The sequence below is a fragment of the Nerophis ophidion genome, unplaced genomic scaffold, assembly GCF_033978795.1.
Source record: "Nerophis ophidion isolate RoL-2023_Sa unplaced genomic scaffold, RoL_Noph_v1.0 HiC_scaffold_152, whole genome shotgun sequence".
Classification (NCBI taxonomy): domain Eukaryota; kingdom Metazoa; phylum Chordata; class Actinopteri; order Syngnathiformes; family Syngnathidae; genus Nerophis; species Nerophis ophidion.
The window spans coordinates 49495-73598 of NW_026907074.1; the positions used below are offsets into that span (position 1 = coordinate 49495).

The 24104-nt window shown below is 42.2% G+C and overlaps 1 protein-coding gene across 1 annotated transcript in view; it reads right to left on the reverse strand.

Annotated features, from left to right (window-relative positions):
• LOC133547692 (sentrin-specific protease 3-like) overlaps positions 1-24104 on the reverse strand; it is a 64899-nt gene that overhangs the window by 18126 nt on the left and 22669 nt on the right. The window contains exons 6-9 of the mRNA XM_061893245.1: positions 23064-23211; positions 22940-22987; positions 22783-22860; positions 871-1008 (exon numbers count right to left, since the gene is read on the reverse strand). Coding sequence (XP_061749229.1) covers positions 871-1008; positions 22783-22860; positions 22940-22987; positions 23064-23211 — 412 coding nt within the window. The remainder of the gene's footprint in view (positions 1-870; positions 1009-22782; positions 22861-22939; positions 22988-23063; positions 23212-24104) is intronic.

Consider the following 24104-nt stretch of genomic DNA (forward strand, 5'->3'; position numbering starts at 1 on the left):
TAGCCCTTCTGTGTGTCAAACTGCCTGTAAAAAAACGTCTGTGTTCTGCCATCTTTCCTGTGTTGCTGTACGATATGAACAAAGGAGTGTGTCAAGACGTCAATTCTTAGATGCAACCAGGTGGAGATTAATATTGACAAATGTTAAAAAATCTATTATTTTCCATAAACAAAAGAAACAACTGCATCACCCAGAAGTTGCCAGGAACTGAAAAAGGAAGGAACAGACTCATAACAGACTGTTAGCCAACAGGGTGGAAGTTAAGAAGTTGGCCAGAAGTTTTTAGAGAAAGATTGCTATTAACGGACAAAACTCCATGGCAAAAGGTGATGATTTTAGTTACAAGTTATTTTCAAATTGTATTAAGTGTGTACTAATTTATTTCTGACTAAGTAAAATTTTCACAGACAGCAAATAATTCAAACTACACTTAATGTATTACAGGTCATTTAATAAAAGCAGCTTTCTCTCTTGGAAAATGTTATTTGTCCTTTACAAATAAAAGGTAATAGAGGTACATTTAATTTAATGGAATTTGACAAATATACCTTGTTAAAAGAAAGCCTGCATGGGGAAAAAGACGCATTGACAATCATAATAATTGATTATTAATTGAATCGAAGCGCTTTGAGTCGTAATCAAATTGTGAGGAAGCTACAACGGGCACACCCTTAATGTGAACAGGGGGGAAAAAACTCCTCCACAGACGGATAGGAATTTTCAGGCTTTAGAGGTATGTGGCAACAATTCCACTGCAAGTCAGCATTTAATGGCCATTTTTGGTGTTGTTTTTCTGTCTAAACTTCAGACACGGAAAGAGGATTTCAGAACAAAGTTCACCTTGTAACTTTTCTTTAGGTAATATCCTACCTTTGGGCAGCGTCTATTGAGGGTCCGCTGGGAGTCAAAGTAGGTGATGGCTTTACGGGGAATGTCCACGCTGACCAGGGACCAGTGCACTTCCAGGTGGATAGGGATTAACAACAGATCCTTCTGGAAGATATCCACCTGTGGGGAAAACAGGAATTAAATCAATGCATGCACCTGTCAAATCTTTAATTTGGTGCTTTCTTTTGCCGGTTATTAGTGCCAACCGCAAATTTTCACTACTGAAATAAAAAGTTTTCAAGAAAATTTGCCAAGATACTAGATTAAAGACAATTACCAGAAAATTATTTCAAAAAAGTCAGAATGTTCTGAAAATAAAATAGCAGTGTTAGGGTTGTTAAACACATTCATACTGTAAAAGTGCAAACTACATAACTAAGGGTGTTTCAATACAACTTTTTCACCTGCGATACAATACCGTATTTCAGTTTGAACATTGGTCGTTAGCAATTTTGAGCTCATACAATATCAGCATGACCCATAAATACTGATTTAGTAGTGTGCAATATTCAACAATGGAACACAATATTTAAACCTGACTTTACTGAATACTTACAAAACTTGGCCATAGTGATGAGCTAAAATATAAGTCTGATCAAATGTATATCTATATTGCAAAATGTAAAACAGATAATAAAACCATTTCAAAACAAGTAGGTTACAAAAGCTCTTCCTAGGGTACTCATTGTAGTCTTTGTAAAGTCTAAAAATTAAAGTATCTTCCTTGGTGTGCTGATGGCAAGGCATAGTGTCATATCTGGTTTTCATGTAAACTCAGAAGAACAGTTGTATTCATGAATTTAATTATATACTGTATGTATGCTGTAATTATATACCAAATATTGTTATATAAAGTCATCATGTATTTTGTTGTAGAAAAGGAATCATATTATTATGCCTCAGTGATGGGGTTAGACTGGGAGAGGGAAGTCTTTTGGCTTAGGCTGCTGCCCCCACGACCAAACCTCAGATAAGCGGAAGAAAATGGATGGATGGGGTTGGACAATATAATATTTTGCTTCTTTGTGCTTCTTTTCAGACAAGCTTGTTTTTTGTTTATTGGGTAATTAGTTTAGATTGCAGAGATGCAATTTGGAAAACGTTACAAAACATAGTTTACGACTGCCGACCCACAGTATCAGACATGAGGGTCACAGTGACCTTCAGTGGGGGTTGAAGAATCAATTGAAAACATTCAATGCAAATGCATTCCTGCAAAATTGTGCATGTCCTTATATGGAAGAAATCAGAACTCGGGAGCCTCTATTTTTTTTCACTTTTTAAATTGTGTACATTAAAAAAAACACCAACAATTAGTTTTTATATAATAAAATATTCCATGAATGACTGTTTTAGTACAAAAAGTGCTTAAACTTTAAAAATGTGTTTCAGAAAAATCGAAATGTGAGCAACATTGTATTAAAGCCAATTGTACCAATGTTTTCAATTTTATTCACAATACCATATAACAATTACAATAGTAGTGAATATCATTTAAAGATGTTGGTACGTGAAAGGGTCCCCCAAATAAGCTAAAAGAAGCTTTTGACAAGGGGTCCAGAGGACAGTATATACAAGGAATGATGAAACATGGTAGCAAGCACAACAACAACGCTATATGATAAACACAAGCTAATAGTACTGAAGCAAGCATACACATTCATTCAACCATTCAAAACCTAACAGTCGTCTAACCCACGAGGCATTAAAGATAGGTGGTTAATAGGTAAGTTTTCAGTTTCTTTTTGAAGTTAGAGAATAGATACAGCATCTTCAGGCTCTCATTAAGTTGGTTCCAAATCTTTGGTCCCCTGCATACAACACTTTGAGCGGTACAAACCAGTAAACGATGTTTACCTAATATCAGATCTAAGTTACGAGTGTTGTGGGCATGCTGGGGATGGTAGATAGGAACCAAGCTACAGAGCCTAAGATTCAGCCTGTAAATGACTTGATAGGTTTAACAAGCATTTTGATAAATATGGAACTCTGTCAGTCTTAAGAGATGATATTTATGGAATAGATGTCGAGTGGGGGCATTAAACTTGGACCACGACAGGGCCCGTATAATTTTCTTTTGCATGGATTCTAATTTGTGAAGGTAGGTAGGAATGGTTTTACACCAGATGACATTACAGTAGTTTAGATGTGGTTGAAAGAGAGTTTTATATAGGGTAAGTAGAGCATAAAGAGGAAGATAATGACGAAGGTGAAAGAACAGGCCAACATATTTGGATAATTTGTTTAACAGATGGCTAATGTGACATTTGAATTTGAGGTATTCGTCAATGATGACCCCCAGGAATTTTGTGGAGTACACTCTCTGTACTTCCTGCCCATTGATGTTGATATGGCAGTGCTCAGTATTTGTCCGGTTTTTATTAGAACGAAATAAAATAAAATTAGTTTTATTTACATTAAGTCAGTCAATCAATCAATCAATCAATCAATCACATTAAGTGAGAGCTTATTGCATTTGAACCAGGAATCCACTTTCACAAGCTCTGAATTGACAGTTACTTATAGATCGTGTAGGCTCCTGTTTGAGGTAAACTAATTTGTATCGTCGGCAAAAATTATTTTATGAAAAGTTTTGGAGGAGTTTAAAAAATCATCTATGTATAGGATAAAAAGGTGAGGCCCCATATGGATCCCTGGGGAACCCCATAATTTATGGTTATACAGGGTGAATTGTGATCATTGACGCATACACATTGTTGCCTTCCGTATAGGTAAGAACGGAACCAATCGAGAGGTACCCCTCTGACACCATAGTGTTATAGCTTATACAATAAGATCTCAAAATCTATTGTGTCAAAGGCCTTGGACAGATAAAAAAAAATGCCAATACCGCATTTTCCTTTTCCAAGAGGTCGAGTATAGCCATACAGGTGGTGCTTTTTTTACGAAAACCATATTGGGAGGGGACAAGGATATCTAGTTTTTGTAGAAAGCCATTCAGTCGGTTATAGACTACTTTCTCAAATATTTTTTAAAATGTTGGTAAAATTTAAATTGGCCTATAATTGTTCATATTATTTTTATCACCTGATTTAAAAATTGTGATTACTTTTGTCAGTTTGGACATTTTGGGTACAATGCCAGCACTAAGTGACAGGTTTATACAGTGACAGAGGCTTTGTGATCACATTGGCTATGGCTTTCAAGATTTTGCTACATATCCCGTCCACTCCGGGACGGGATATGTAGTATATATGTACTTTCCATCAAAATAGCTTATAACTACTGTAATGACCCTTTTGGACACAAGTATTCTATACCAGGGGTCCTTAATAAATCTTTCCAAGGGTCAGAAATTTTATCGGCACAGTGTCAGGGCCAGATGGTTGGTAGTTGGTTTCAAACAAAAAGCCTAATCAAAGAGATGTAATTTAATTTTCAATGAGCATTTTCATAACCACAATTACAATTCCCAATCAGTGACACTTACATGGTAAAAAAATATTCATATTCATAAAAAAGCTTACATAAGGGGTATCCAACCTTTTTTCACTGAGGATGACACACTTAAAAATCTAGTTTTGATAACGAACCAAAAAATTACACAAAACACCAGTTTGGATAATCATTTAAAAACAAAGTATCTTTATAACCCATATAAACTAATAAACCTGTTCTGAAACTGCAGTTGTTGAGATTCATTTCCTCTGCCTTCATTGCAAATAATTATATGATGATAATATTATGCTAGGCCAATATTTACTAGTACTTGATATAATGCAAGCAATTTGACAAAATTGTAATTGCTGTATGGCTGGACCGTGAAGACTTTGAGATACCTTGTTTGCGTGTTTTTAAAAAGGTAAATGTTCCACTACAACAAGCATTCACAAGAATAAAAATATATCCATCATTAAAAAATATTTAGAAATAAGAGCTTTAGAATGCTTGTCAACAAGTTACATATCTCCATGACAACCATGATCGGGCGGCTCTAACCGCTGGAAAATCAGACCTAGATCTTAGCCGCTTCCTCTAAAATCGGGTAGAGGACCAACAGAACATGAAACTATTCAACATTTTTCTTCTAAGTTTATGAATATTCAAACTTGCAAACTGAGCAGCAGATATGTGACATAAATGTAAGGGCGGGGAAACAAATTTAACCAGGAAGTGTCCTGTATGCTTGATTGTCCCCATACATATTGCTCCAGCCACTGCTGGAGGACTCTTGCCAGGACCCACACTGTCGAGCGCATGGGCTGGGTCCCTCTGAAGAGTATAGCCCCTGCATTGAAACACAGCAGTCATCTAGTCTGGACAGCTGCGGTTGCTCCTTCTGGAGACACTGCTCCTTAGTGTTTTAAATGAGAACTACAAGTCTGGCGCCCAGAGGAAATTAGAGCCAGAGAGGGAATCCATAGCAAACGTAAGTCGAAACGATCTGAAAAGTAGATAACCACAAATACTGTATCATTAATAGCTAACCTGAATATTTATAAGCAAATGCTGAAAAAAAAATCTAGTTTGATTTTAACTGGCACCTACTGTATGTATGTATAAATATACATGTGTATGTATGTTTGCATGTACAATATGTTTGTTTCCTAGTATGTGCAGGAGCCAAGTACGGCCACAGCTACCCAGAAAGCCCAACCCAAAACAGCAGGTGCAGTACACAGGGAACAAGGTATCACCGGCCCCAGGCAGGACGGCCAGCCAGCCAGCGACAAGACACCCAGATCTGGGCCCACCGTGCCGCTGGGCAAGTCATCGAGAGGCCGTAGACAGAAAAATAATTACATTATAACAACTATAGACGCGCGCGCGCACGCACGCACGCACACACACACACACACACACACACAACTAGCAGGACAGCCATGCAGCCTCGGATCACCCCCAGATAAAGTCGTTGCATATTTGCAGAAACAGTGTGTAACAACAAGTCATGCAAATGAATTACACACAACGGGAATGTCAACACAATACCTTAAATCAGGTTCACTTAACTTAACATAGATTTTACACTAAATTCTACCAAGTGTTTGTCATGGCCTGCTCAGGTACGACTGCTGATGCTACAACTGACTGTGCGGAGCAGACACAGGAAGTCCTGAACAGAGTGGAGGTTGGCCTCAGACTGAATGCAAAGAAGACTGAGGTAATCACTTATACATAAATATATATTACTTGTACATGGACCATCCACCAATTACAACATCACATGACAACGCTCTGCGAGAGGTCAATGACTTCAAATACTTGGGTTCCTGGATGAACTCCACAGAACAGGAACTTAAGGTCAGGATGTTCTAGTGTGGAGGGTCCTGAACGGTATGTCGAGTGTGGTACCTCTAATCTCCCTTGACACATAAAGCATTAAGTCTGTCCTCCTGTATGCCTGCAAAAGCTGGACCCTGACACACACCCTACTGAAGTCCCTTGATGGGTGCTACACCAGAATGCTACAAGCTGTTCTGAATGTGGACCAGAACATCCACATCACTAACCTATATGGGCAACTGCCGAGGAGGAGCAGCCAAGAGGATGAGGCTGGCCGGCCACTGCCACAGAAATTGGGAGTTCCCAGCCAGCAGGCTAGTCCTATGTAAACCTTCCTGGTATCGCTCACGAGGACGTCCCGCTAAATTTCCACATAGGGATGAATAAAGTTTTTTAAATACAATAGAATGTACAACAAATAACTTCAGTAGTTAGAAATTACCGCAAAGAAGTTAAAGGCCTACTGATATGAGATTTTCTTATTTAAACGGGGATAGCAGGTCCATTCTGTGTCATACTTGATTGATCATTTCGCGATATTGCCATATTTTTGCTGAAAGGATTTAGTAGAGAACATCCACGATAAAGTTCGCAACTTTAGGTGCTAAGAGAAAAGCCCTGCCTCTACCGGAAGTCGCAGACGATGACGTCACAAGTGTGGGGGCTCCTCACACATTCATTGTTTTTAATGGGAGCCTCCAACAAAAAGTGCTATTCAGACCGAGAAAACGACAATTTCCCCATTAATTTTAGCGAGGATGAACGATTCGTGTTTGAAGATATTGATAGCGACGTACTAGAAAAAAACAACAACAAAAAACGCGATTGCATTGGGACGGATTCCGATGTTTTTAGAGACATTTACTATGATAATTCTAGGAAATCCCTTATCTTTCTATTGTGTTGCTAGTGTTTTAGTGAGTTAAATAGTACCTGATAGTCAGAGGTGTTTGTCCACGAGTGTGTTGACGCGCAGTGTCTCAGGGGAGTCGACGGCAGCTGTACGGACGGCGCGAGCTCAGCTGATATCCGGTAAGAGGCAACTTTTTAAACACAATTTTCTCACCGAAACCTGCTGGTTGACATTCGGTAGGATCCATGTTCACTTGACCGCGAAGGAATCACTGTGTGTTTGTGTGGCTAAAGGCTAAAGCTTCCCAAATCCATCTTTCTACTGTGACTTCTCCAATATTAATTGAACAAATTGCAAAAGATTCAGCAACACAGATGTCCAAAATACTGTGTTATTATGCCGTTAAAGCAGACGACTTTTAGGTGTGTGTGCTCATACTTCCTAAAAACCCGTGACGTCTGGCTTACACGTTATCATTACACAACATTTCCAAGACGAAACTCCCGGGAAATTTAAAATTGTAATTTAGTAAACTAAAAAAGCCGTATTGGCACGTGTTGCAATGTTAATATTTCATCATTGATATATAAACTATCAGATGGGTAGTAGTGGGTTTCAGTAGGCCTTTATTTTAACGTTAGTGGATGGACATTTGCCTCCGTAGCTAAAGCGGAAAGTCAGGGGAGCTTGCAAAAAAAGTGCTGCACTGAAAGCTGGTCGTTTGAATATGGAAAAGCAGACTTCTGCAGTGTCTCCTTCAAGCAGATTCCTCATATATTCATGGTTAAATGCCACTGTTTCGATATGTTAACTTAAGGCTGGGCAATTATATGATAAGGACCTATCGGGATGAATTTCAGGTCAATCGCGGTGATCAGCTGTTAGCATGTATTAACTTGATCAAATATGGTGGAAATGTCTGCGAGAACAGCTAATTAAAGTCAACCTCTTCCCGCTCTGCTTCTAGTTACAAGGTCCCGCAGTAATAAATAGAATCAAAGATATGAGCAGAATAACGGAACACAGCTGAGGGCAGCGAAATAAATGTAAGCCGTGACTTAGGAGTTATCCAGGGCGATGACGTCAGAATGTGACGTCGCCGAGGTAACACACCCGCCATTTTCATTTTCAACACATTACAAACACCGGGTCTCAGCTCTGTTATTTTCCGTTTTTTTGACTGTTTTTTGGAACCTTGGAGACATCATACCTCGACGGTGTGTTGTCGGAGGGTGTAACAACACTAACAGGGAGGGATTCAAGTTGCACCACTGGCCCGAAGATGCGAAAGTGTCTGCCGCCAGACCCCCATTGAATGTGCTGGAGTGTCTCCACATTTTACCGGCGATGCTAAGGCAGACATGGCACAGAGATGTATGGATAACCTGCAAATGCATTTGCAACGATAGTCAACGAAATCACAAAGGTGAGTTTTGTTGATGTTGACTGCCAGCTAATCGATGCTAACATGCTACGCTAATCGATGCTAGCATGCTATTTACCGGCGGTGCTAAAGCAGACATGGTACAGAGATGTATGGATAACCTGTAGATGCATTTGCAACTATATTACGTTTCCTTCCACCCACATTTAATGCGAAAAAAACACTTACCAATCGACGGATTTAAGTTGCTCCAGTGTGAAAAGATGCGAAAGTCCTGATCGTTTGGTCCGCACATTTTACCGGCGATGCTAACGCAGCTATTTGGCCATGCTATGGCTATGAATAGCGTCAATAGCTATTCGCTCAATAGTTTCAGTTTCTTCTTCAATACTTTCATACTCCAACCATCTGTTTCAATACATGCGTAATCTGTTGAATCGCTTAAATCGCTGAAATCCGAGTTTGAATCCGGGCTAATGTCACTGTATCTTGCTGTGGTATCCCCATTGTTTGTTTACATTGGCAGCACTGTATGACGTCACAGGGAAATGGCCAGTGTCTTCGCAGAGAGCGAAAATGAGGCACTTTAAAGCTTTATTTAGGGATATTCCGAGACCGGTAAAATTTTGAAAAAAACTTCGAAAAATACAACAAGCCACTGGGAACTGATTTTTATTGTTTTTAACCCTTTTGAAATTGTGATAATGTTCCCCTTTAAACATCTTCATTGGTAAGTTAACTAAAACCTGACAGCTTGTAATACTATCGTTTAGCCACCAGTGATGAGATGATGACTTATGCATCCTTGTGTGTGCTGTCTTTTACTTGAAAACATGTAAACTTAAGGAATTTGTTGGTACATTATAATGTTACTGTGTTTTCTTTATATCTGGATTTTAGCCTATTGAATGTATGTTTTTTCTGCACTGCATTTATGGACTTTTTAATATTGTGATGACTATATACTTTACTTCTTTATTTCTTATATAATTAGCTTTGTTAATTACTCAGTATGTTAATAAAATGTTGAACTAATCGTTGGCTTTATTTAGGGCTGGGCAATGTATCGAATATACTCGATATATTGCGGGTTTGTCTCTGTGCGATATAGAAAATGACTATATCGTGATATTCAAGTATATGTTCTCACGCAGTTGCTTTTAGCTGGGGGAAATACACTACAGGCTCTTCTCACTCGTTCTCGTCTCCTTCTCACAGAGACGTAAAAACAAGCGCACCTTCTTACATACATCACATATTGTCGTGCGTCCAACATCATACACCCTCGCGTAGTAGAGAGGTATGGGTTACGTTAGCTGTGGTGCTAGCGGAGTGGTGCGAGTGGTAATATGAGAGAAAGAAGGTTTGAATCTGGTAAAAAATGAAGGAAGAATGAATTCCAAGAAAAACAGCACGGAATCCATCGTCTGGCGGTGGTATGGCTTCAAGCAGGAAGATGTTGAACAGACAACCGTGATATGTCAAGTATGTGGCAAAAGTGCTGCTACAAAAAGTAGCAGCTCTACTAATGTAGCATCATTTGAAAACTCACCTGCGAGAGAATGAGGAGTGTTTGAAATTTTGCATAACAACATCTCCGTTCGGTGCCACACCAATAAAATGCCGAAGCAACCATTTCCACATCAACACCGTATGAAAAAAATAGTCAACAAAAGTAGGAGATGACGGGCGCAGTAACCTACAACATAGTGAAGAACATACACTATTTGATTTCCTATTATTGAAATATCTTGTGTGACATCATGCACAAAAGTGCACTTTATTTGTTTTAAACTATTGTAGTAGGGTTCTGTACAAAAGGTGCACTTTTATTTACTGTTATTTTGATATGTCATCTTAGTGACATAATGCGCAAAAGTGCACTGATAGCTTGTTTTAAAATGTCTGAAAATCTTGCACTTTCTGCTTTAAAATGTCTGAAGATTTTGCACTTTCTGTTTTGAAATTACATGAATGTTTGTGCACTGCTTAATAACTACTTAATAAATACAGTTTTGGTAAATTGACTTAGTTGTGATTTCCCTCTCGGCATGAAAGTTTAAAATTAGCATATACTAATGCAGTATGAACAAGAACGTTTTAATATAGAAAATTAGACTCATCACACTGGTGGGATTATATGCATAAAGTGTTAATTCAAGGCTAAGGCAAAATATCGAGATATATATCGTGTATCGGGACATGGCCTAAAAATATCGAGATATTAATAAAAGGCCATATCGCGCAACCCTACGTCTATTTACCTTTTACCAAAAATTGTGATATTAATCAAGATCGGATGATACAAAAAAATTAAGACAATTTTTTTTGCCGTCGTGTCAAGCCCTAGCTTAATATCTTTGCTGGCACAAAAGCTGGCTCCTCCTGCTTCAGTATGGTGACAAGTCTGACGACTTTAGATTAGCATTGCAAGGCTCGAACTGCCTCACCAAGTTGGCCACACAGTCGGTCATGAAATTTATTATTTCATACCAACCGCCACTTCTCAGTTATGTTCTTCACACTTATTTTTTTTTCGTTACCATGGATGGAAAACTGAGATATGTCAATCTGCAACTATAAGCAATTGATTGCAAGGCAGACTGGATGTTTTGGGGTGTATCTTATGAGCTTCATTTGACATTTAATACATCCACTAACTTCAACCGGTGGCGAGGAGGCTGTTAACTCTAATTGTGCTCACAACTCAAAGCATAACAAAAAGCCGAGAAAGCTCATATCACAAACTACTTTTAAGTTTTGTTACAACTGTACTTGTTTATATTGACAAATGCCGTGTTTCAGTCAGCAAAATTGTTTGATTTAGGAGACTTATTCTGTGTGTCTAGTTAATGTTATATTTTTTGTGTTTATAGGGGTGTAACGGTGCGTGTATTTGTATTGAACCGTTTCGGTACGGTGCGGAGGTGTACCGAACAAATTTCCACACGAACATATGAAGTAGCCGCCTAAGCTAAAGTCTTAACAAGCTGCTCTGCTTTCTGCCTCTGTCTCCTACACAGCACCCAGCATTGTTCCAACCACACAGCCATCTGATTGGTTACAACCATAGCGGTAACAGCCAATCAGCAGTGCGTATTCAGAACGGTGACAACCAATCAGTAGTGCGTATTCAAAGCGCATGTAGTCAGCGCTTCAGTGTCGAGCAGATAGGTGTTTGTTTAACAGGTGAGCATAAAGCTGCGTACTCTCCCCAAATGATAATAAACACTTCCCAGTCAACTACTATAAACATCACTATGAGCCCGTTGACGTTCTAGAAACAAACTGCAGCTCAGCTCACTCGCAGTCCTGGCTTGAAGTGAAGGCTAATTAGCTTTAAGCGTAACGTAAGCTCATTTTGCGTTGTGTGTGTCTGTGTGCGTGTGTTACAAACGGTGTTGATTGAGCTGTGTTGAAGCAGCAAAAAAGGACATGATGTTAATTGAAGAGTCATAGTTGATATAATAATGTAACTGCAAGATAAAGCCTACATGAACTCCATGGTGTTCAGGGATGAATAGTCTCTCCTATTGCTATTAGGGATGCACCGAAATGAAAATTTGTGGCCGAAGCCGAATACAATTTAAACGTTTGGCCGAAGGCCGAATACTGTATACCGAATAATGAATGCAGTTTTTCACAATTTTATTTTATATTGCATAAATAGCCTACAATACATTTTTAGACATGTTTTTTAAATAAAGTACAATTTTATTGAATATTGACATTTTTTTAAATATTCCAGTAGCCTTTGCTTTTAAAAAAAAACACAAAGTTTTTCATTTATATTAGGCCTTAAAACAAAACATGCATTCCCTAAAAAAATAAAGTGCATTCAATCAATCAATCAATCAATGTTTACTTATATAGCCCTAAATCACTAGTGTCTCAAAGGGCTGCACAAACCACCACGACATCCTCAGTAGGCCCACATAAGGGCAAGGAAAACTCACACCCAGTGGGACATCGGTGACAATAATGACCCAGTGGGACATCGGTGACAATAATGACCCAGTGGGACGTCGGTGACAATAATGACTATGAAAACCTTAGAGAGGAGGAAAGCAATGGATGTCGAGCGGGTCTAACATGATACTGTGAAAGTTCAATCCACAATGGATCCAACACAGTCGCGAGAGTCCAGTCCAAAGCGGATCCAACATTTGTACCAACTGTAATCTTTTAATGCTAGATATGGGGAGACCCGAAAATAATACGTTACAGTAGTCGAGGCGAGACGTAACAAACGCATGGATAATGATCTCAGCGTCTTTAGTGGACAGAATGGAGCGAATTTTAGCGATATTACGGAGATGAAAGAAGGCCGTTTTAGTAACGCTTTTAATGTGTGCCTCAAAGGAGAGAGTTGGGTCGAAGATAATACCCAGATTCTTTACCGTGTCGCCTTGTTTAATTGTTTGGTTGTCAAATGTTAGAGTTGTATTATTAAATAGAGTTCGGTGTCTAGCAGGACCGATAATCAGCATTTCCGTTTTTTTGGCGTTGAGTTGCAAAAAGTTAGCGGACATCCATTGTTTAATTTCATTAAGACACGCCTCCAGCTGACTACAATCCGGCGTGTTGGTCAGCTTTAGGGGCATGTAGAGTTGGGTGTCATCAGCATAACAGTGAAAGCTAACACCGTATTTGCGTATGATGTCACCTAGCGGCAGCATGTAGATGCTGAAGAGTGCAGGGCCCTGGGGAACTCCACACGTTACCTTAACGTAGTCCGAGGTCACATTGTTATGGGAGACACACTGCATCCTATCAGTAAGATAAGAGTTAAACCAAGACAGGGCTAAGTCTGACATACCAATTCGTGTTTTGATACGTTCTAATAAAATATTATGATCGACGGTATCGAAAGCAGCGCTAAGATCGAGGAGCAGCAACATAGATGACTCATCAGAATCCATCGTTAGCAATAGATCATTAGTCATTTTTGCGAGGGCTGTCTCCGTGGAGTGATTTGCTCTGAAACCGGATTGAAAGGTTTCACATAGATTGTTAGACGCTAAGTGTTCATTTAACTGCTCCGCAACAATTTTTTCAAGGATTTTTGAAATAAAGGGAAGGTGAGACACCGGTCGGTAGTTTACCATGAGGTCAGGATCGAGGTTAGGTCTTTTAAGAAGAGGATGAATAACCGCTTTTTTGAATGCTAGGGGAACAGTGCCCGAGGAGAGTGATAAGTTTATAATATTTAGCACTGATGGACCTAATAATACAAAGAGCTCCTTGATCAGTTTCCCAGGAAGAGGGTCAAGTAAGCATGTTGTCTGTTTATAAAGTGAATAAACCCACAACAAATTAATTATTGTCCTTTTGGCAAAAGTCTGCTTAGCCACAGTAGATAGACTAATAATGTAAACAGAAGACTCAAGTAAATCTCAATTAAGTGTGTGCTTGTAACCTCATACACTTATACAGGTAGCCTACACACCAGGCTAATAATGTAAACAGCACACACACAATGTAAAGAGCACACATCAGAGAAATAGTTTCTGCTCGGTATCGTGTAACGGGGCTCAATGTGCTCCATGAGTCTCCGAAAGCCAATGTCCTCCACAACACTAAAAGGTTGATCATCCAAAGCCATAAACTCCATTACCTTCTTTGAAATTCCGTTTGCTTTGGCACTGTCAGTCGCAAGCTTATTTGTCCTCTCAAAGACGTCGGCCACGAGGCACCTCCTCGAGACCGTTTGGCTGAACATTCGTTGCAAACTGCAATACTTTTGTCACTTTCCAACACTTAAAAACATCTCCACACTGCTGACATTTTTCCGAAGGCGCCTGGTTACAACGTCACCGCACGTTGGTTGATTGCCTCACCGCGTCAAAAAATTGCGTCATTGCGTCACACGCCACTATTCGGCCTTGCATTTAACTCATTCCACCGAAGGCCGAATGTGGCTTTTTTTGCCATATTCGGCCGAATATATTCGGTTACCGATTAATCGGTGCATCCCTAATTGCTATCGTTCTATTTTTTCAGCTACAGTTACATTAATCATTAGTAATGTAGCAGCAGAGATTTGAATGGCAAGGACCCTGCTATCACGTTGATAAAAATCAACTACAGGCTTCCCAAATGCTGTAATAAATTAAGCATGATGAGTTGACTTGAAACGGTTTAATGTAGCACAATTTTGTCATTTTATTTAATCTAAGCAACAATTTGAGGCAGTTTAATGTGGATTAACGTGGGCAGGATTATAATTGTGTTCCCAATGTTAAAATGACAAAGCCATTGTTTACAAATTTGGTAAATAAATAACCAAAAAATTTATATTTTGTTTTCTTCCTGTACCGAAAATGAACCGAACCGTGACCTCTAAACCGAACCGAAATTTTTGTGTACCGTAACAACCCCATGTGTTTAGCTGTTGTGTACAGTAGCTGCTAGCTCCTATCCTACAGCAGGGTTTACCTAATATGTAACTGATCGTAATGTGGGGCCACATCTAAATTAAAGCTGCCACACCTAAGAAATTAGATTTTTTTTTATGTGGAAACAATTTAAAGTAATATATTTTATGAATGGATTTATAGCCTATATTATTCCAGCACTATTGACTAGTGATGCATAGAAAGTGTGGCCACTGAAAAAGTTTGATCAACCATAAGAAAGACGCACTTGAAGCCTCAGCACTAAGACGAGACTCTGCCTGCTCAACCCTTCGCTGCACCTTAGCTTCAGCGGCTGGCGGTTTGGGGGGATGCTCACTGCCAAAGCATTTTTCAACTTTCACTCCGTTGTTCCTGTTGATACGGAGATATTTATATTTTTTTAAGTGATGTTTTTTTTGTACAAGCAAGCATGTATATATACACTGCTCAAAAAAAAATAAAGGAACACTTTGAAAACACATCAGATTTCAATGGTGAAAAAAAAATGTTGGATATTTATACTGATATGGACAGTTTAATGTCTCAGGAACAAAAGGATGCCACATCTTTTGATGGAAATAATCGTTTTCAGCCTACAGAGGGCTCAGTATATAGACACCCCAAAAATCAAAGTGAAAAAATGACGTGGCAGGCTCGTCCATTTTGCTTAAATTCAATTTCTGCAACTCAAAATTATTTTCAATATCTTGTGTGGCCCCCATGTGCTTGTATGCATGCTTGACAACGTCGCGGCATGCTCCTAATGAGACGACGGAACGGTGTCTCGTGGGATGTCCTCCCACATCTGTCTAAGGGCATCAGTGAGCTCCTGTAAAGTCTGAGCAGCAACCTGGCGGCGTCTGATGGACCGAAACATTATGTCCCAGAGGTGTTCTATCGGGTGATTGTGGAGGGCCATTCAATTGTGTCAATTCCTTCATCCTCCAGATACTGTCTGCATACTCTTGCCACATGAGGCTGGGCATTGTCGTGGACCAGGAGGAACCCAGGACCTACTGCACCAGCGTAGGGTCTGATCATGGGTGCAAGGATTTCATCCCGATACCTAATGGTAGTCAGACTGCCGTTCTCTAGCCTTTAGAGGTCTGTTCGTCCCTCCATGGAAATGCCTCCCCAGACCATCACTGATCCACCACTGAACAGGTCATGCTGAATGATGTTGCAGGCAGCATAGCCCTCTCCTTGGCTTCTCCAGACCCTTTCACGTCTATCACAGGTGCTCAGGGTAAACCTGCTCTCATCTGTGAATAGCACAGGGCGCCAGTGGCGGACTTTCCAATTCTGTTGTTCTATGGCAAATGCCAATCGAGCTCCACGGTTCTGAGCAGTGAGCACAGGGCATACTACAGGACGTCGTGCCCTGAAGCCACCCTCGTGAAGTCTGTTTCTGACTGTTTGGGCAGAGACATTCACACCGGTAGCCTGCTGAAGGTCATTCTGTTGGGCTCGGGCAGTGCTCAACCTGTTCCTCCTTGCACTAAGCAGCAGATATCGGTCCTGCTGATGGGATGAGGACCGTCTACGGCCCTGTCCAGCTCTCCTAGAGTAACTGCCTGTCTCCTGGAATCTCCTCCATGCTCTGGAGATTGTACTGGGAGAAACATCAAATCTTCTTGCAACAGCACACATGGATGTGCCATCCTGGAGGAGTTGGACAATCTGCGCAACTTCAGGAGGGTTAAGAAATCGCCTCATGCTCCAAGTCGTGATGATGACTCAAGCTAAAGCCAACACTTGTGGAAAAACAGTTAAAAAAGATCAAGAGGGAGGAACTTGAAATTGCCTCCAACTGCAAAACCAGTCCTGTTTTGGGGGCCATCTCGATGTTGCCCCTCTAGTGCACATGTTGTTAATGCCATCAACACCAATGCAGCTGAAACTGATTAACAACCCCCTTTTCCACGTACCTGACCAAAACCTTATCAGAAAAGTGCAATTGAATTCACTCCATACCCTAATAAAAAACTGTTCCTTTAATTTTTTTGAGCAGTTTATTTTACGTTATTGGGGCAGCACGGTTGACCAGGGGTTAGTGCATGTGCCTCACAATACGAAGGTCCTGAGCAGTTCTGGGTTCAATCCCGGACTCTGGATATTTGTGTGGAGTTTGCATGTTCTCCCTGTGACTGCATGGGTTCTCTCAGGGTACTCCGGGTTCCTCCCACCGCCAAAAACATGCACCTGGGCATAGGTTGATTGGCAACACTAAATTGGCCCTAGTGTGTGAATGTGAGTGTGAATGTTGTCTGTCTATCTGTGTTGGCCCTGTGATGAGGTGGCGACTTGTCCAGGGTGTAAACCGCCTTCCGCCCGATTGTAACTGAGATAGGCTCCAGCACCCCCGCGACCCCGAACGGGATAAGCGGTAGGAAATGGATGGATGGATGTATTTGGAGACTGTACTCATGTTTAAAGAGTTGCTGAAAAATAGCTGTCCATACTTGAAAGACCAGCAGCTGCCACTGGTCTACCGTCCAAAGGCAAAACCTAGAAACTCACTTCTAGCGGATTTTGAGAAAACAAAGGAAAACCAATCTATCTTGATGCTGTCTTACAAAGATCTACAAAGTCATCAAACGTATAGATGTTTTCTTGAGCTTTCATTTTCTTGCCGATTGAGCCATGGATTGAATCTGCTCTCATGAACGTGTGTGCCCTTTCTCCAGATATTTTATTACAATCTCGGGTGGGCCCCATTCTGCGTATGCACATTGGGCAAGAGCCGTGTACAGCGTCCAGTTTTTATTTTGACCTCCACAGTTATCTGCCCAAAAGAGTATGCAAGGGGAAGAATCAAGAATACATTTAATGAAGGTGCTTGCATCGTCCTGGGCCAATCTTCCAAATATCCCCTCGTGCCATAATATCACAATCAGGTTGACCGTCGGCCCGCATTCGTGCAAATGTCTCATTAAAAGACAATAAGGCGACTGACAAAGAAGCTCCGATTGGTCCCTTGAGATTCTAGGTTTTTCTGTTGTATCCACGCGGTTATGTGGTAGTTGCTAGGTCCTGCAATGCGCATAACAGCTTACTTACGGAACAAATTACAATATCGCATACACTAATGTAAAGCATATCACCTAGGAACTCCAAAATTATTATCAGCTCAGTTTTGACCGAAATTGAGTTACTGGGTTTTGCCTTTGGACGGGAGTGGTGTACAGCCTGAGTTACATTGTACAATAACTTTTATAAAAATAAACAAAACAATATTACAAAAATATGTTAATCCTACTCCTCTCTGAGCTGCTACCTTACCGTGGTAGAGGAGTTTGCGTGTCCCAATGATCCTAGGAGCTATGTTGTCTGGGGGTTTTCATGCCCCCTGGTAGGGTCTCCCAAGACAAACAGGTCCTAGGTGAGTGATCAGACAAAGAGCAGCTCAAAGACTTCTATGGAATTACAACGAAATGAACCCAGATTTCCCTCGCCCGGACGTGGGTCACCGGGGCCCCGCTCTGGAGCCAGGCCCGGAGTTGGGGCACGATGGCGAGCGCCTGGTGGTCGGGCCTGTTCCCATGGGGCCCGGCCGGGCACAGCCCGAAGAGGCAACGTGGGTCATCCCTCCAATGGGCTCACCACTCATAGGAGGGGCCATAGAGGTCGGGTGCATTGTGAGCTGGGCGGCAGCCGAAGGCAGGGCACTTGGCGGTCCGATCCTCGGCTACAGAAGCTAGCTCTTGGGACGTGGAACGTCACCTCACTGGGGGGGAAGGAGCCTGAGCTAGTGCGCGAGGTAGAGAAGTTCCGGCTGGATATAGTCGGACTCACCTCGACGCACAGCAAGGGCTCTGGAACCAGTTCTCTCGAGAGGGACTGGACCCTCTTCCACTCTGGCGTTGCCGGCAGTGAGAGGCGACGGGCTGGGGTGGCAATTCTGGTTGCCCCCCGGCTCAAAGCCTGTACGTTTGAGTTCAACCCAGTGGACGAGAGGGTAGCTTCCCTTCGCCTTCGGGTGGGGGGACGGGTCCTGACTGTTGTTTGTGCTTACGCACCAAACAGCAGTTCAGAATACCCACCCTTTTTGGGTACACTCGAGGGAATACTGGAAAGTGCTCCTCCGGGTGATTCCCTTGTCCTACTGGGAGACTTCAACGCTCATGTTGGCAACGACAGTGAAACCTGGAGAGGCGTGATTGGGAAGAATGGTCGCCCGGATCTAAACCCGAGTGGTGTTTTGTTATTGGACTTTTGTGCTCGTCACAGTTTGTCGATAACAAACACCATGTTCAAACATAAGGGTGTCCATATGTGCACTTGGCACCAGGACACCCTAGGCCGCAGTTCCATGATCGACTTTGTAGTTGTGTCATCGGATTTGCGGCCTTATGTTTTGGACACTCGGGTGAAGAGAGGGGCGGAGCTTTCTACCGATCACCACCTGGTGGTGAGTTGGCTGCGATGGTGGGGGAGGATGCCGGACAGACCTGGCAGGCCCAAACGCATTGTGAGGGTCTGCTGGGAACGTCTGGCAGAGTCTCCTGTCAGAGAGAGTTTCAATTCACACCTCCGGGAGAACTTTGAACATGTCACGAGGGAGGTGCGGGACATTGAGTCCGAGTGGACCATGTTCCGAACCTCTATTGTCGAGGCGGCTGATTGGAGCTGTGGCCGCAAGGTTGTTGGTGCCTGTCGTGGCGGTAATCCCAGAACCCGTTGGTGGACACCAGCAGTGAGGGATGCCGTCAAGCTGAAGAAGGAGTCCTATCGGGTTCTTTTGGCTCATAGGACTCCGGAGGCAGTGGACGGGTACCGACGGGCCAAGCGGTGTGCAGCTTTAGCGGTCGCGGAGGCAAAAACTCGGACATGGGAAGAGTTCGGGGAAGCCATGGAAAACGACTTCCGGACGGCTTCGAAGCGATTCTGGACCACCATACGGCGCCTCAGGAAGGGGAAGCAGTGCACTATCAACACCGTGTATGGTGCGGATGGTGTTCTGCTGACTTCGACTGCGGATGTTGTGGATCGGTGGAGGGAATACTTCGAAGACCTCCTCAATCCCACCAACACGTCTTTCTTTGAGGAAGCGGTGCCTGGGGAATCTGTAGTGGACTCTCCTATTTCTGGGGCTGAGGTCGCTGAGGTAGTTAAAAAGCTCCTCGGCGGCAAGGCCCCGGGGGTGGATGAGATCCGCCCGGAGTTCCTTAAGGCTCTGGATGCTGTAGGGCTGTCTTGGTTGACAAGACTCTGCAGCATCGCGTGGACATCGGGGGCGGTACCTCTGGATTGGCAGACCGGGGTGGTGGTCCCTCTCTTTAAGAAGGGGGACCGGAGGGTGTGTTCCAACTATCGTGGGATCACACTCCTCAGCCTTCCCGGTAAGGTTTATTCAGGTGTACTGGAGAGGAGGCTTCGCCGGATAGTCGAACCTCGGATTCAGGAGGAACAGTGTGGTTTTCGTCCTGGTCGTGGAACTGTGGACCAGCTCTATACTCTCGGCAGGGTTCTTGAGAGTGCATGGGAGTTTGCCCAACCAGTCTACATGTGCTTTGTGGACTTGGAGAAGGCATTCGACCGTGTCCCTCGGGAAGTCCTGTGGGGAGTGCTCAGAGAGTATGGGGTATCGGAATGTCTTATTGTGGCAGTCCGCTCCCTGTATGATCAGTGTCAGAGCTTGGTCCGCATTGCTGGCAGTAAGTCGGACACGTTTCCAGTGAAGGTTGGACTCCGCCAAGGCTGTCCTTTGTCACCGATTCTGTTCATAACTTTTATGGACAGAATTTCTAGGCGCAGCCAAGGCGTTGAGGGGTTCCGGTTTGGTGGCCACGGGATTAGGTCTCTGCTTTTTGCAGATGATGTAGTCCTGATGGCTTCATCTGGCCGGGATCTTCAGCTCTCACTGGATCGGTTCGCAGCCGAGTGTGAAGCGACCGGAATGAGAATCAGCACCTCCAAGTCCGAGTCCATGGTTCTCGCCCGGAAAAGGGTGGAGTGCCATCTCCGGGTTGGGGAGGAGACCCTGCCCCAAGTGGAGGAGTTCAAGTACCTAGGAGTCTTGTTCACGAGTGGGGGAAGAGTGGATCGTGAGATCGACAGGCGGATCGGTGCGGCGTCTTCAGTAATGCGGACGTTGTATCGATCCGTTGTGGTGAAGAAGGAGCTGAGCCGGAAGGCAAAGCTCTCAATTTACCGGTCGATCTACGTTCCCATCCTCACCTATGGTCATGAGCTTTGGGTCATGACCGAAAGGATAAGATCACGGGTACAAGCGGCCGAAATGAGTTTCCTCCGCCGGGTGGCGGGGCTCTCCCTTAGAGATAGGGTGAGAAGCTCTGCCATCCGGGAGGAGCTCAACGTAAATCCGCTGCTCCTCCACATCGAGAGGAGCCAGATGAGGTGGTTCGGGCATCTGGTCAGGATGCCACCCGAACGCCTCCCTAGGGATGTGTTTAGGGCACGTCCAGCTGGTAGGAGGCCACGGGGAAGACCCAGGACACGTTGGGAAGACTATGTCTCCCGGCTGGCCTGGGAACGCCTCGGGATCCCCCGGGAAGAGCTAGACGAAGTGGCTGGAGATAGGGAAGTCTGGGCTTCCCTGCTTAGGCTGCTGCCCCCGCGACCCGACCTCGGATAAGCGGAAGATGATGGATGGATGGATGGATGGATGGATGGATGGATGGATGGATGGATGGATGGATGTTAATCCTAATTACTAATAACGGACCTTTTTTTTTTAACAACTAACTGTGCTTTTGTTCACTAACAATGTCATAAAAAAGCTCAATTAGAATAATACATAACGTTGGATAAAGAGAAAATACAAACCCTTTATTGAATCCAAAATAATTAAATTCAACGTGTTAGCCCTGTGATGAGGTGGCGACTTGTCCAGGGTGTACCCCGCCTTCTGCCCGATTGTAGCTGAGATAGGCGCCAGCGCCCCCCGCGACCCCAAAAAGGGAATAAGCGGTAGAAAATGGATGGATGGATGGAGTGCATTTGCAAACAGCTAAAATTATCTACAAAGCTAACTATAACCTGCTACCCAAGAATGTACAACAGTTCTTCTCAACGAAAGAGATAAATCTTATTTTAAACATTTGTATGCCCGTACAACACTTAACACCTTTAGCATATCCGTATGTGTAATTAAATTATGGAATGGATTACCCAAAGAAATCAAACAAAGCACCAATATGAATCAGTTTAAGAGACTGTTGAAACTACAAGTGTTTACTATGTACACAGAACAATAATTGTGATTAACATATTGAAACCTTTTTATTACGATAAAGATTATTGATATATTTAATATTAGTTTATCTACTATGGTATATTATTTATTTATTATTTATTCACTGTTCTGTTACACAGAACAGTGAATAAACAGAACAGGATACAAATACTATTGTATAAAAAGGGGTAGGATTAAATGACCTCTGCTTCTTCCCACTCCTTTTTGGATGTGCTGTGATGAAACAACTGGAAATATGTGATGCATTACATTGTATCGTATGCATGTTTGAAATAAACTGAAAATGAACTGAAATATATGAACATTATTTTTAGCATTAATATATATATGCACCATCAACTATTATGCAAATTATATGATCATGTAGATTTCAATCTGGGGGAAACCCTTCAATAGTAAAACCTACATTGCTTACAATTTATAAATGATTTCACTAAAAGACAAGAGAAGACCACCTTTGTGTGGAAGAAATTTAACTTATACAGCTTTACACAAGTAAACGTGCTCCGGGGCTGCTTAAATCTGAGATTTTAAATGCAAACTGATCGGATGATACCTGTTTTTTTTTTGCTGATATCGGGCAGATATCCGATAACAATAATAATATTGGATTGGGACACCCCTAGATATGTTGGGAGAAAAAACTCAATGCGATCAGAATTAATAGTAAATAAATCTCTTTGAACTCAAAATAGTTCATAGGGTCAAACTAACTTTTGTGTAATTTTTACGATCACTACTATCCCCAAGAATTGCATCAGCAGTAGCGTATATAAACAATGACCATACTTACGTTTTTCGTCCACCGCTTGACTCCGTCGTAACCTTTTGTCCTTAGTTTATCGTAAAAAAAGCTGTTGAAAAAGTGAACCTGAAAAAGGAAAAAGAAGACAGAGATGACAATAATAAACGCTACAACAAAAGATTATTTTAAATAACATTCTACTAGCCTTTTCTGGAGCCGAATCCATGACCAAGTCGCCATACATGTTCATAATCTGGAAAAAAGGATGGCAGTATGACACCTTTGACACGACTACTGTACTTGCATAATGATACATTAGCTCATCCTACCTGATCGTTGAGCCAATTTTGCCCGTACAGAGTACCAAGGTCATCCATGGTTAGAACATGGCGTTTGTAGTTGACTCGGAACGTTTTGGCCAAAGTGGATCCAGAGGAACGCTGGAAGGATTGTATTAAGTGTTGGACCACTGCTTTCCTACAGAGTAAAACGTCCATAAACAGAAACTATATTAGACTTTAAGGTGTGTCACCAGTAGTGACTGCCCTGTCATTTGTATTGTTGTAAAGCTTGTAAAACCCTATCTTTTTTGGACTTTACATCTTGATGACAAATAAGCAACACAGAAAAAAGGCCAGGAATTTTGCGATTTTCCTATGACAGCGACTTGGCAGTTTTCCAGTTTCTGTGGTCGTATTTTCAGAATGTCTGACAACCGAGTTTCAAACCAGCTGCAACATGGCGAACTGCGTCAAATCAATTGCACAATTTTGGAAGGCAGAATGAGATATTCAAGGACTGCCATATATGGTCCCTCAAGCCATGGAAGTCGTTTGCCTACCCTTCTATATTGACAAAGCAAAGTCACGACAGGGCCCTATGCAGCAGAAAACAGACTAGCCAGGATAGAGAGAAAGATAAATGTAGCAATATACAGAGACATCTCAGATGAAAACCAACGCTTCCTGTCCAATCTGATGGGGCTTGAAAGGTGCTACAAAGAGGAATGGATGAAACTGCCGAAGGATAGGTGTGCCAAGCTTCTGGCATCGCAATCTAAAATACTTTAGGCTGTAATTAATGCTTAAGGAGCATCAACAAACGTATTGAGCAAAGGGTCTGAATACATAAATACATGTGATTTGAGTTTTTTGTTTTAAATAAATTGTCAAAAAAATCAACAGTTTTTTTCTGTCAAGATACACTGTTGATTGGACATAATAAAAAAATAAAATTAAGTCTTTTGACTAAAGCAAATGGCTTCAATGAAAGAAAGAGTGAAACATTTAAAGGAGTCTGATTAATTTTCTACCACTCGTCCCTTGTGGGATATATATGTGTGTAGATACGCACGCACACGCGCCATTTTA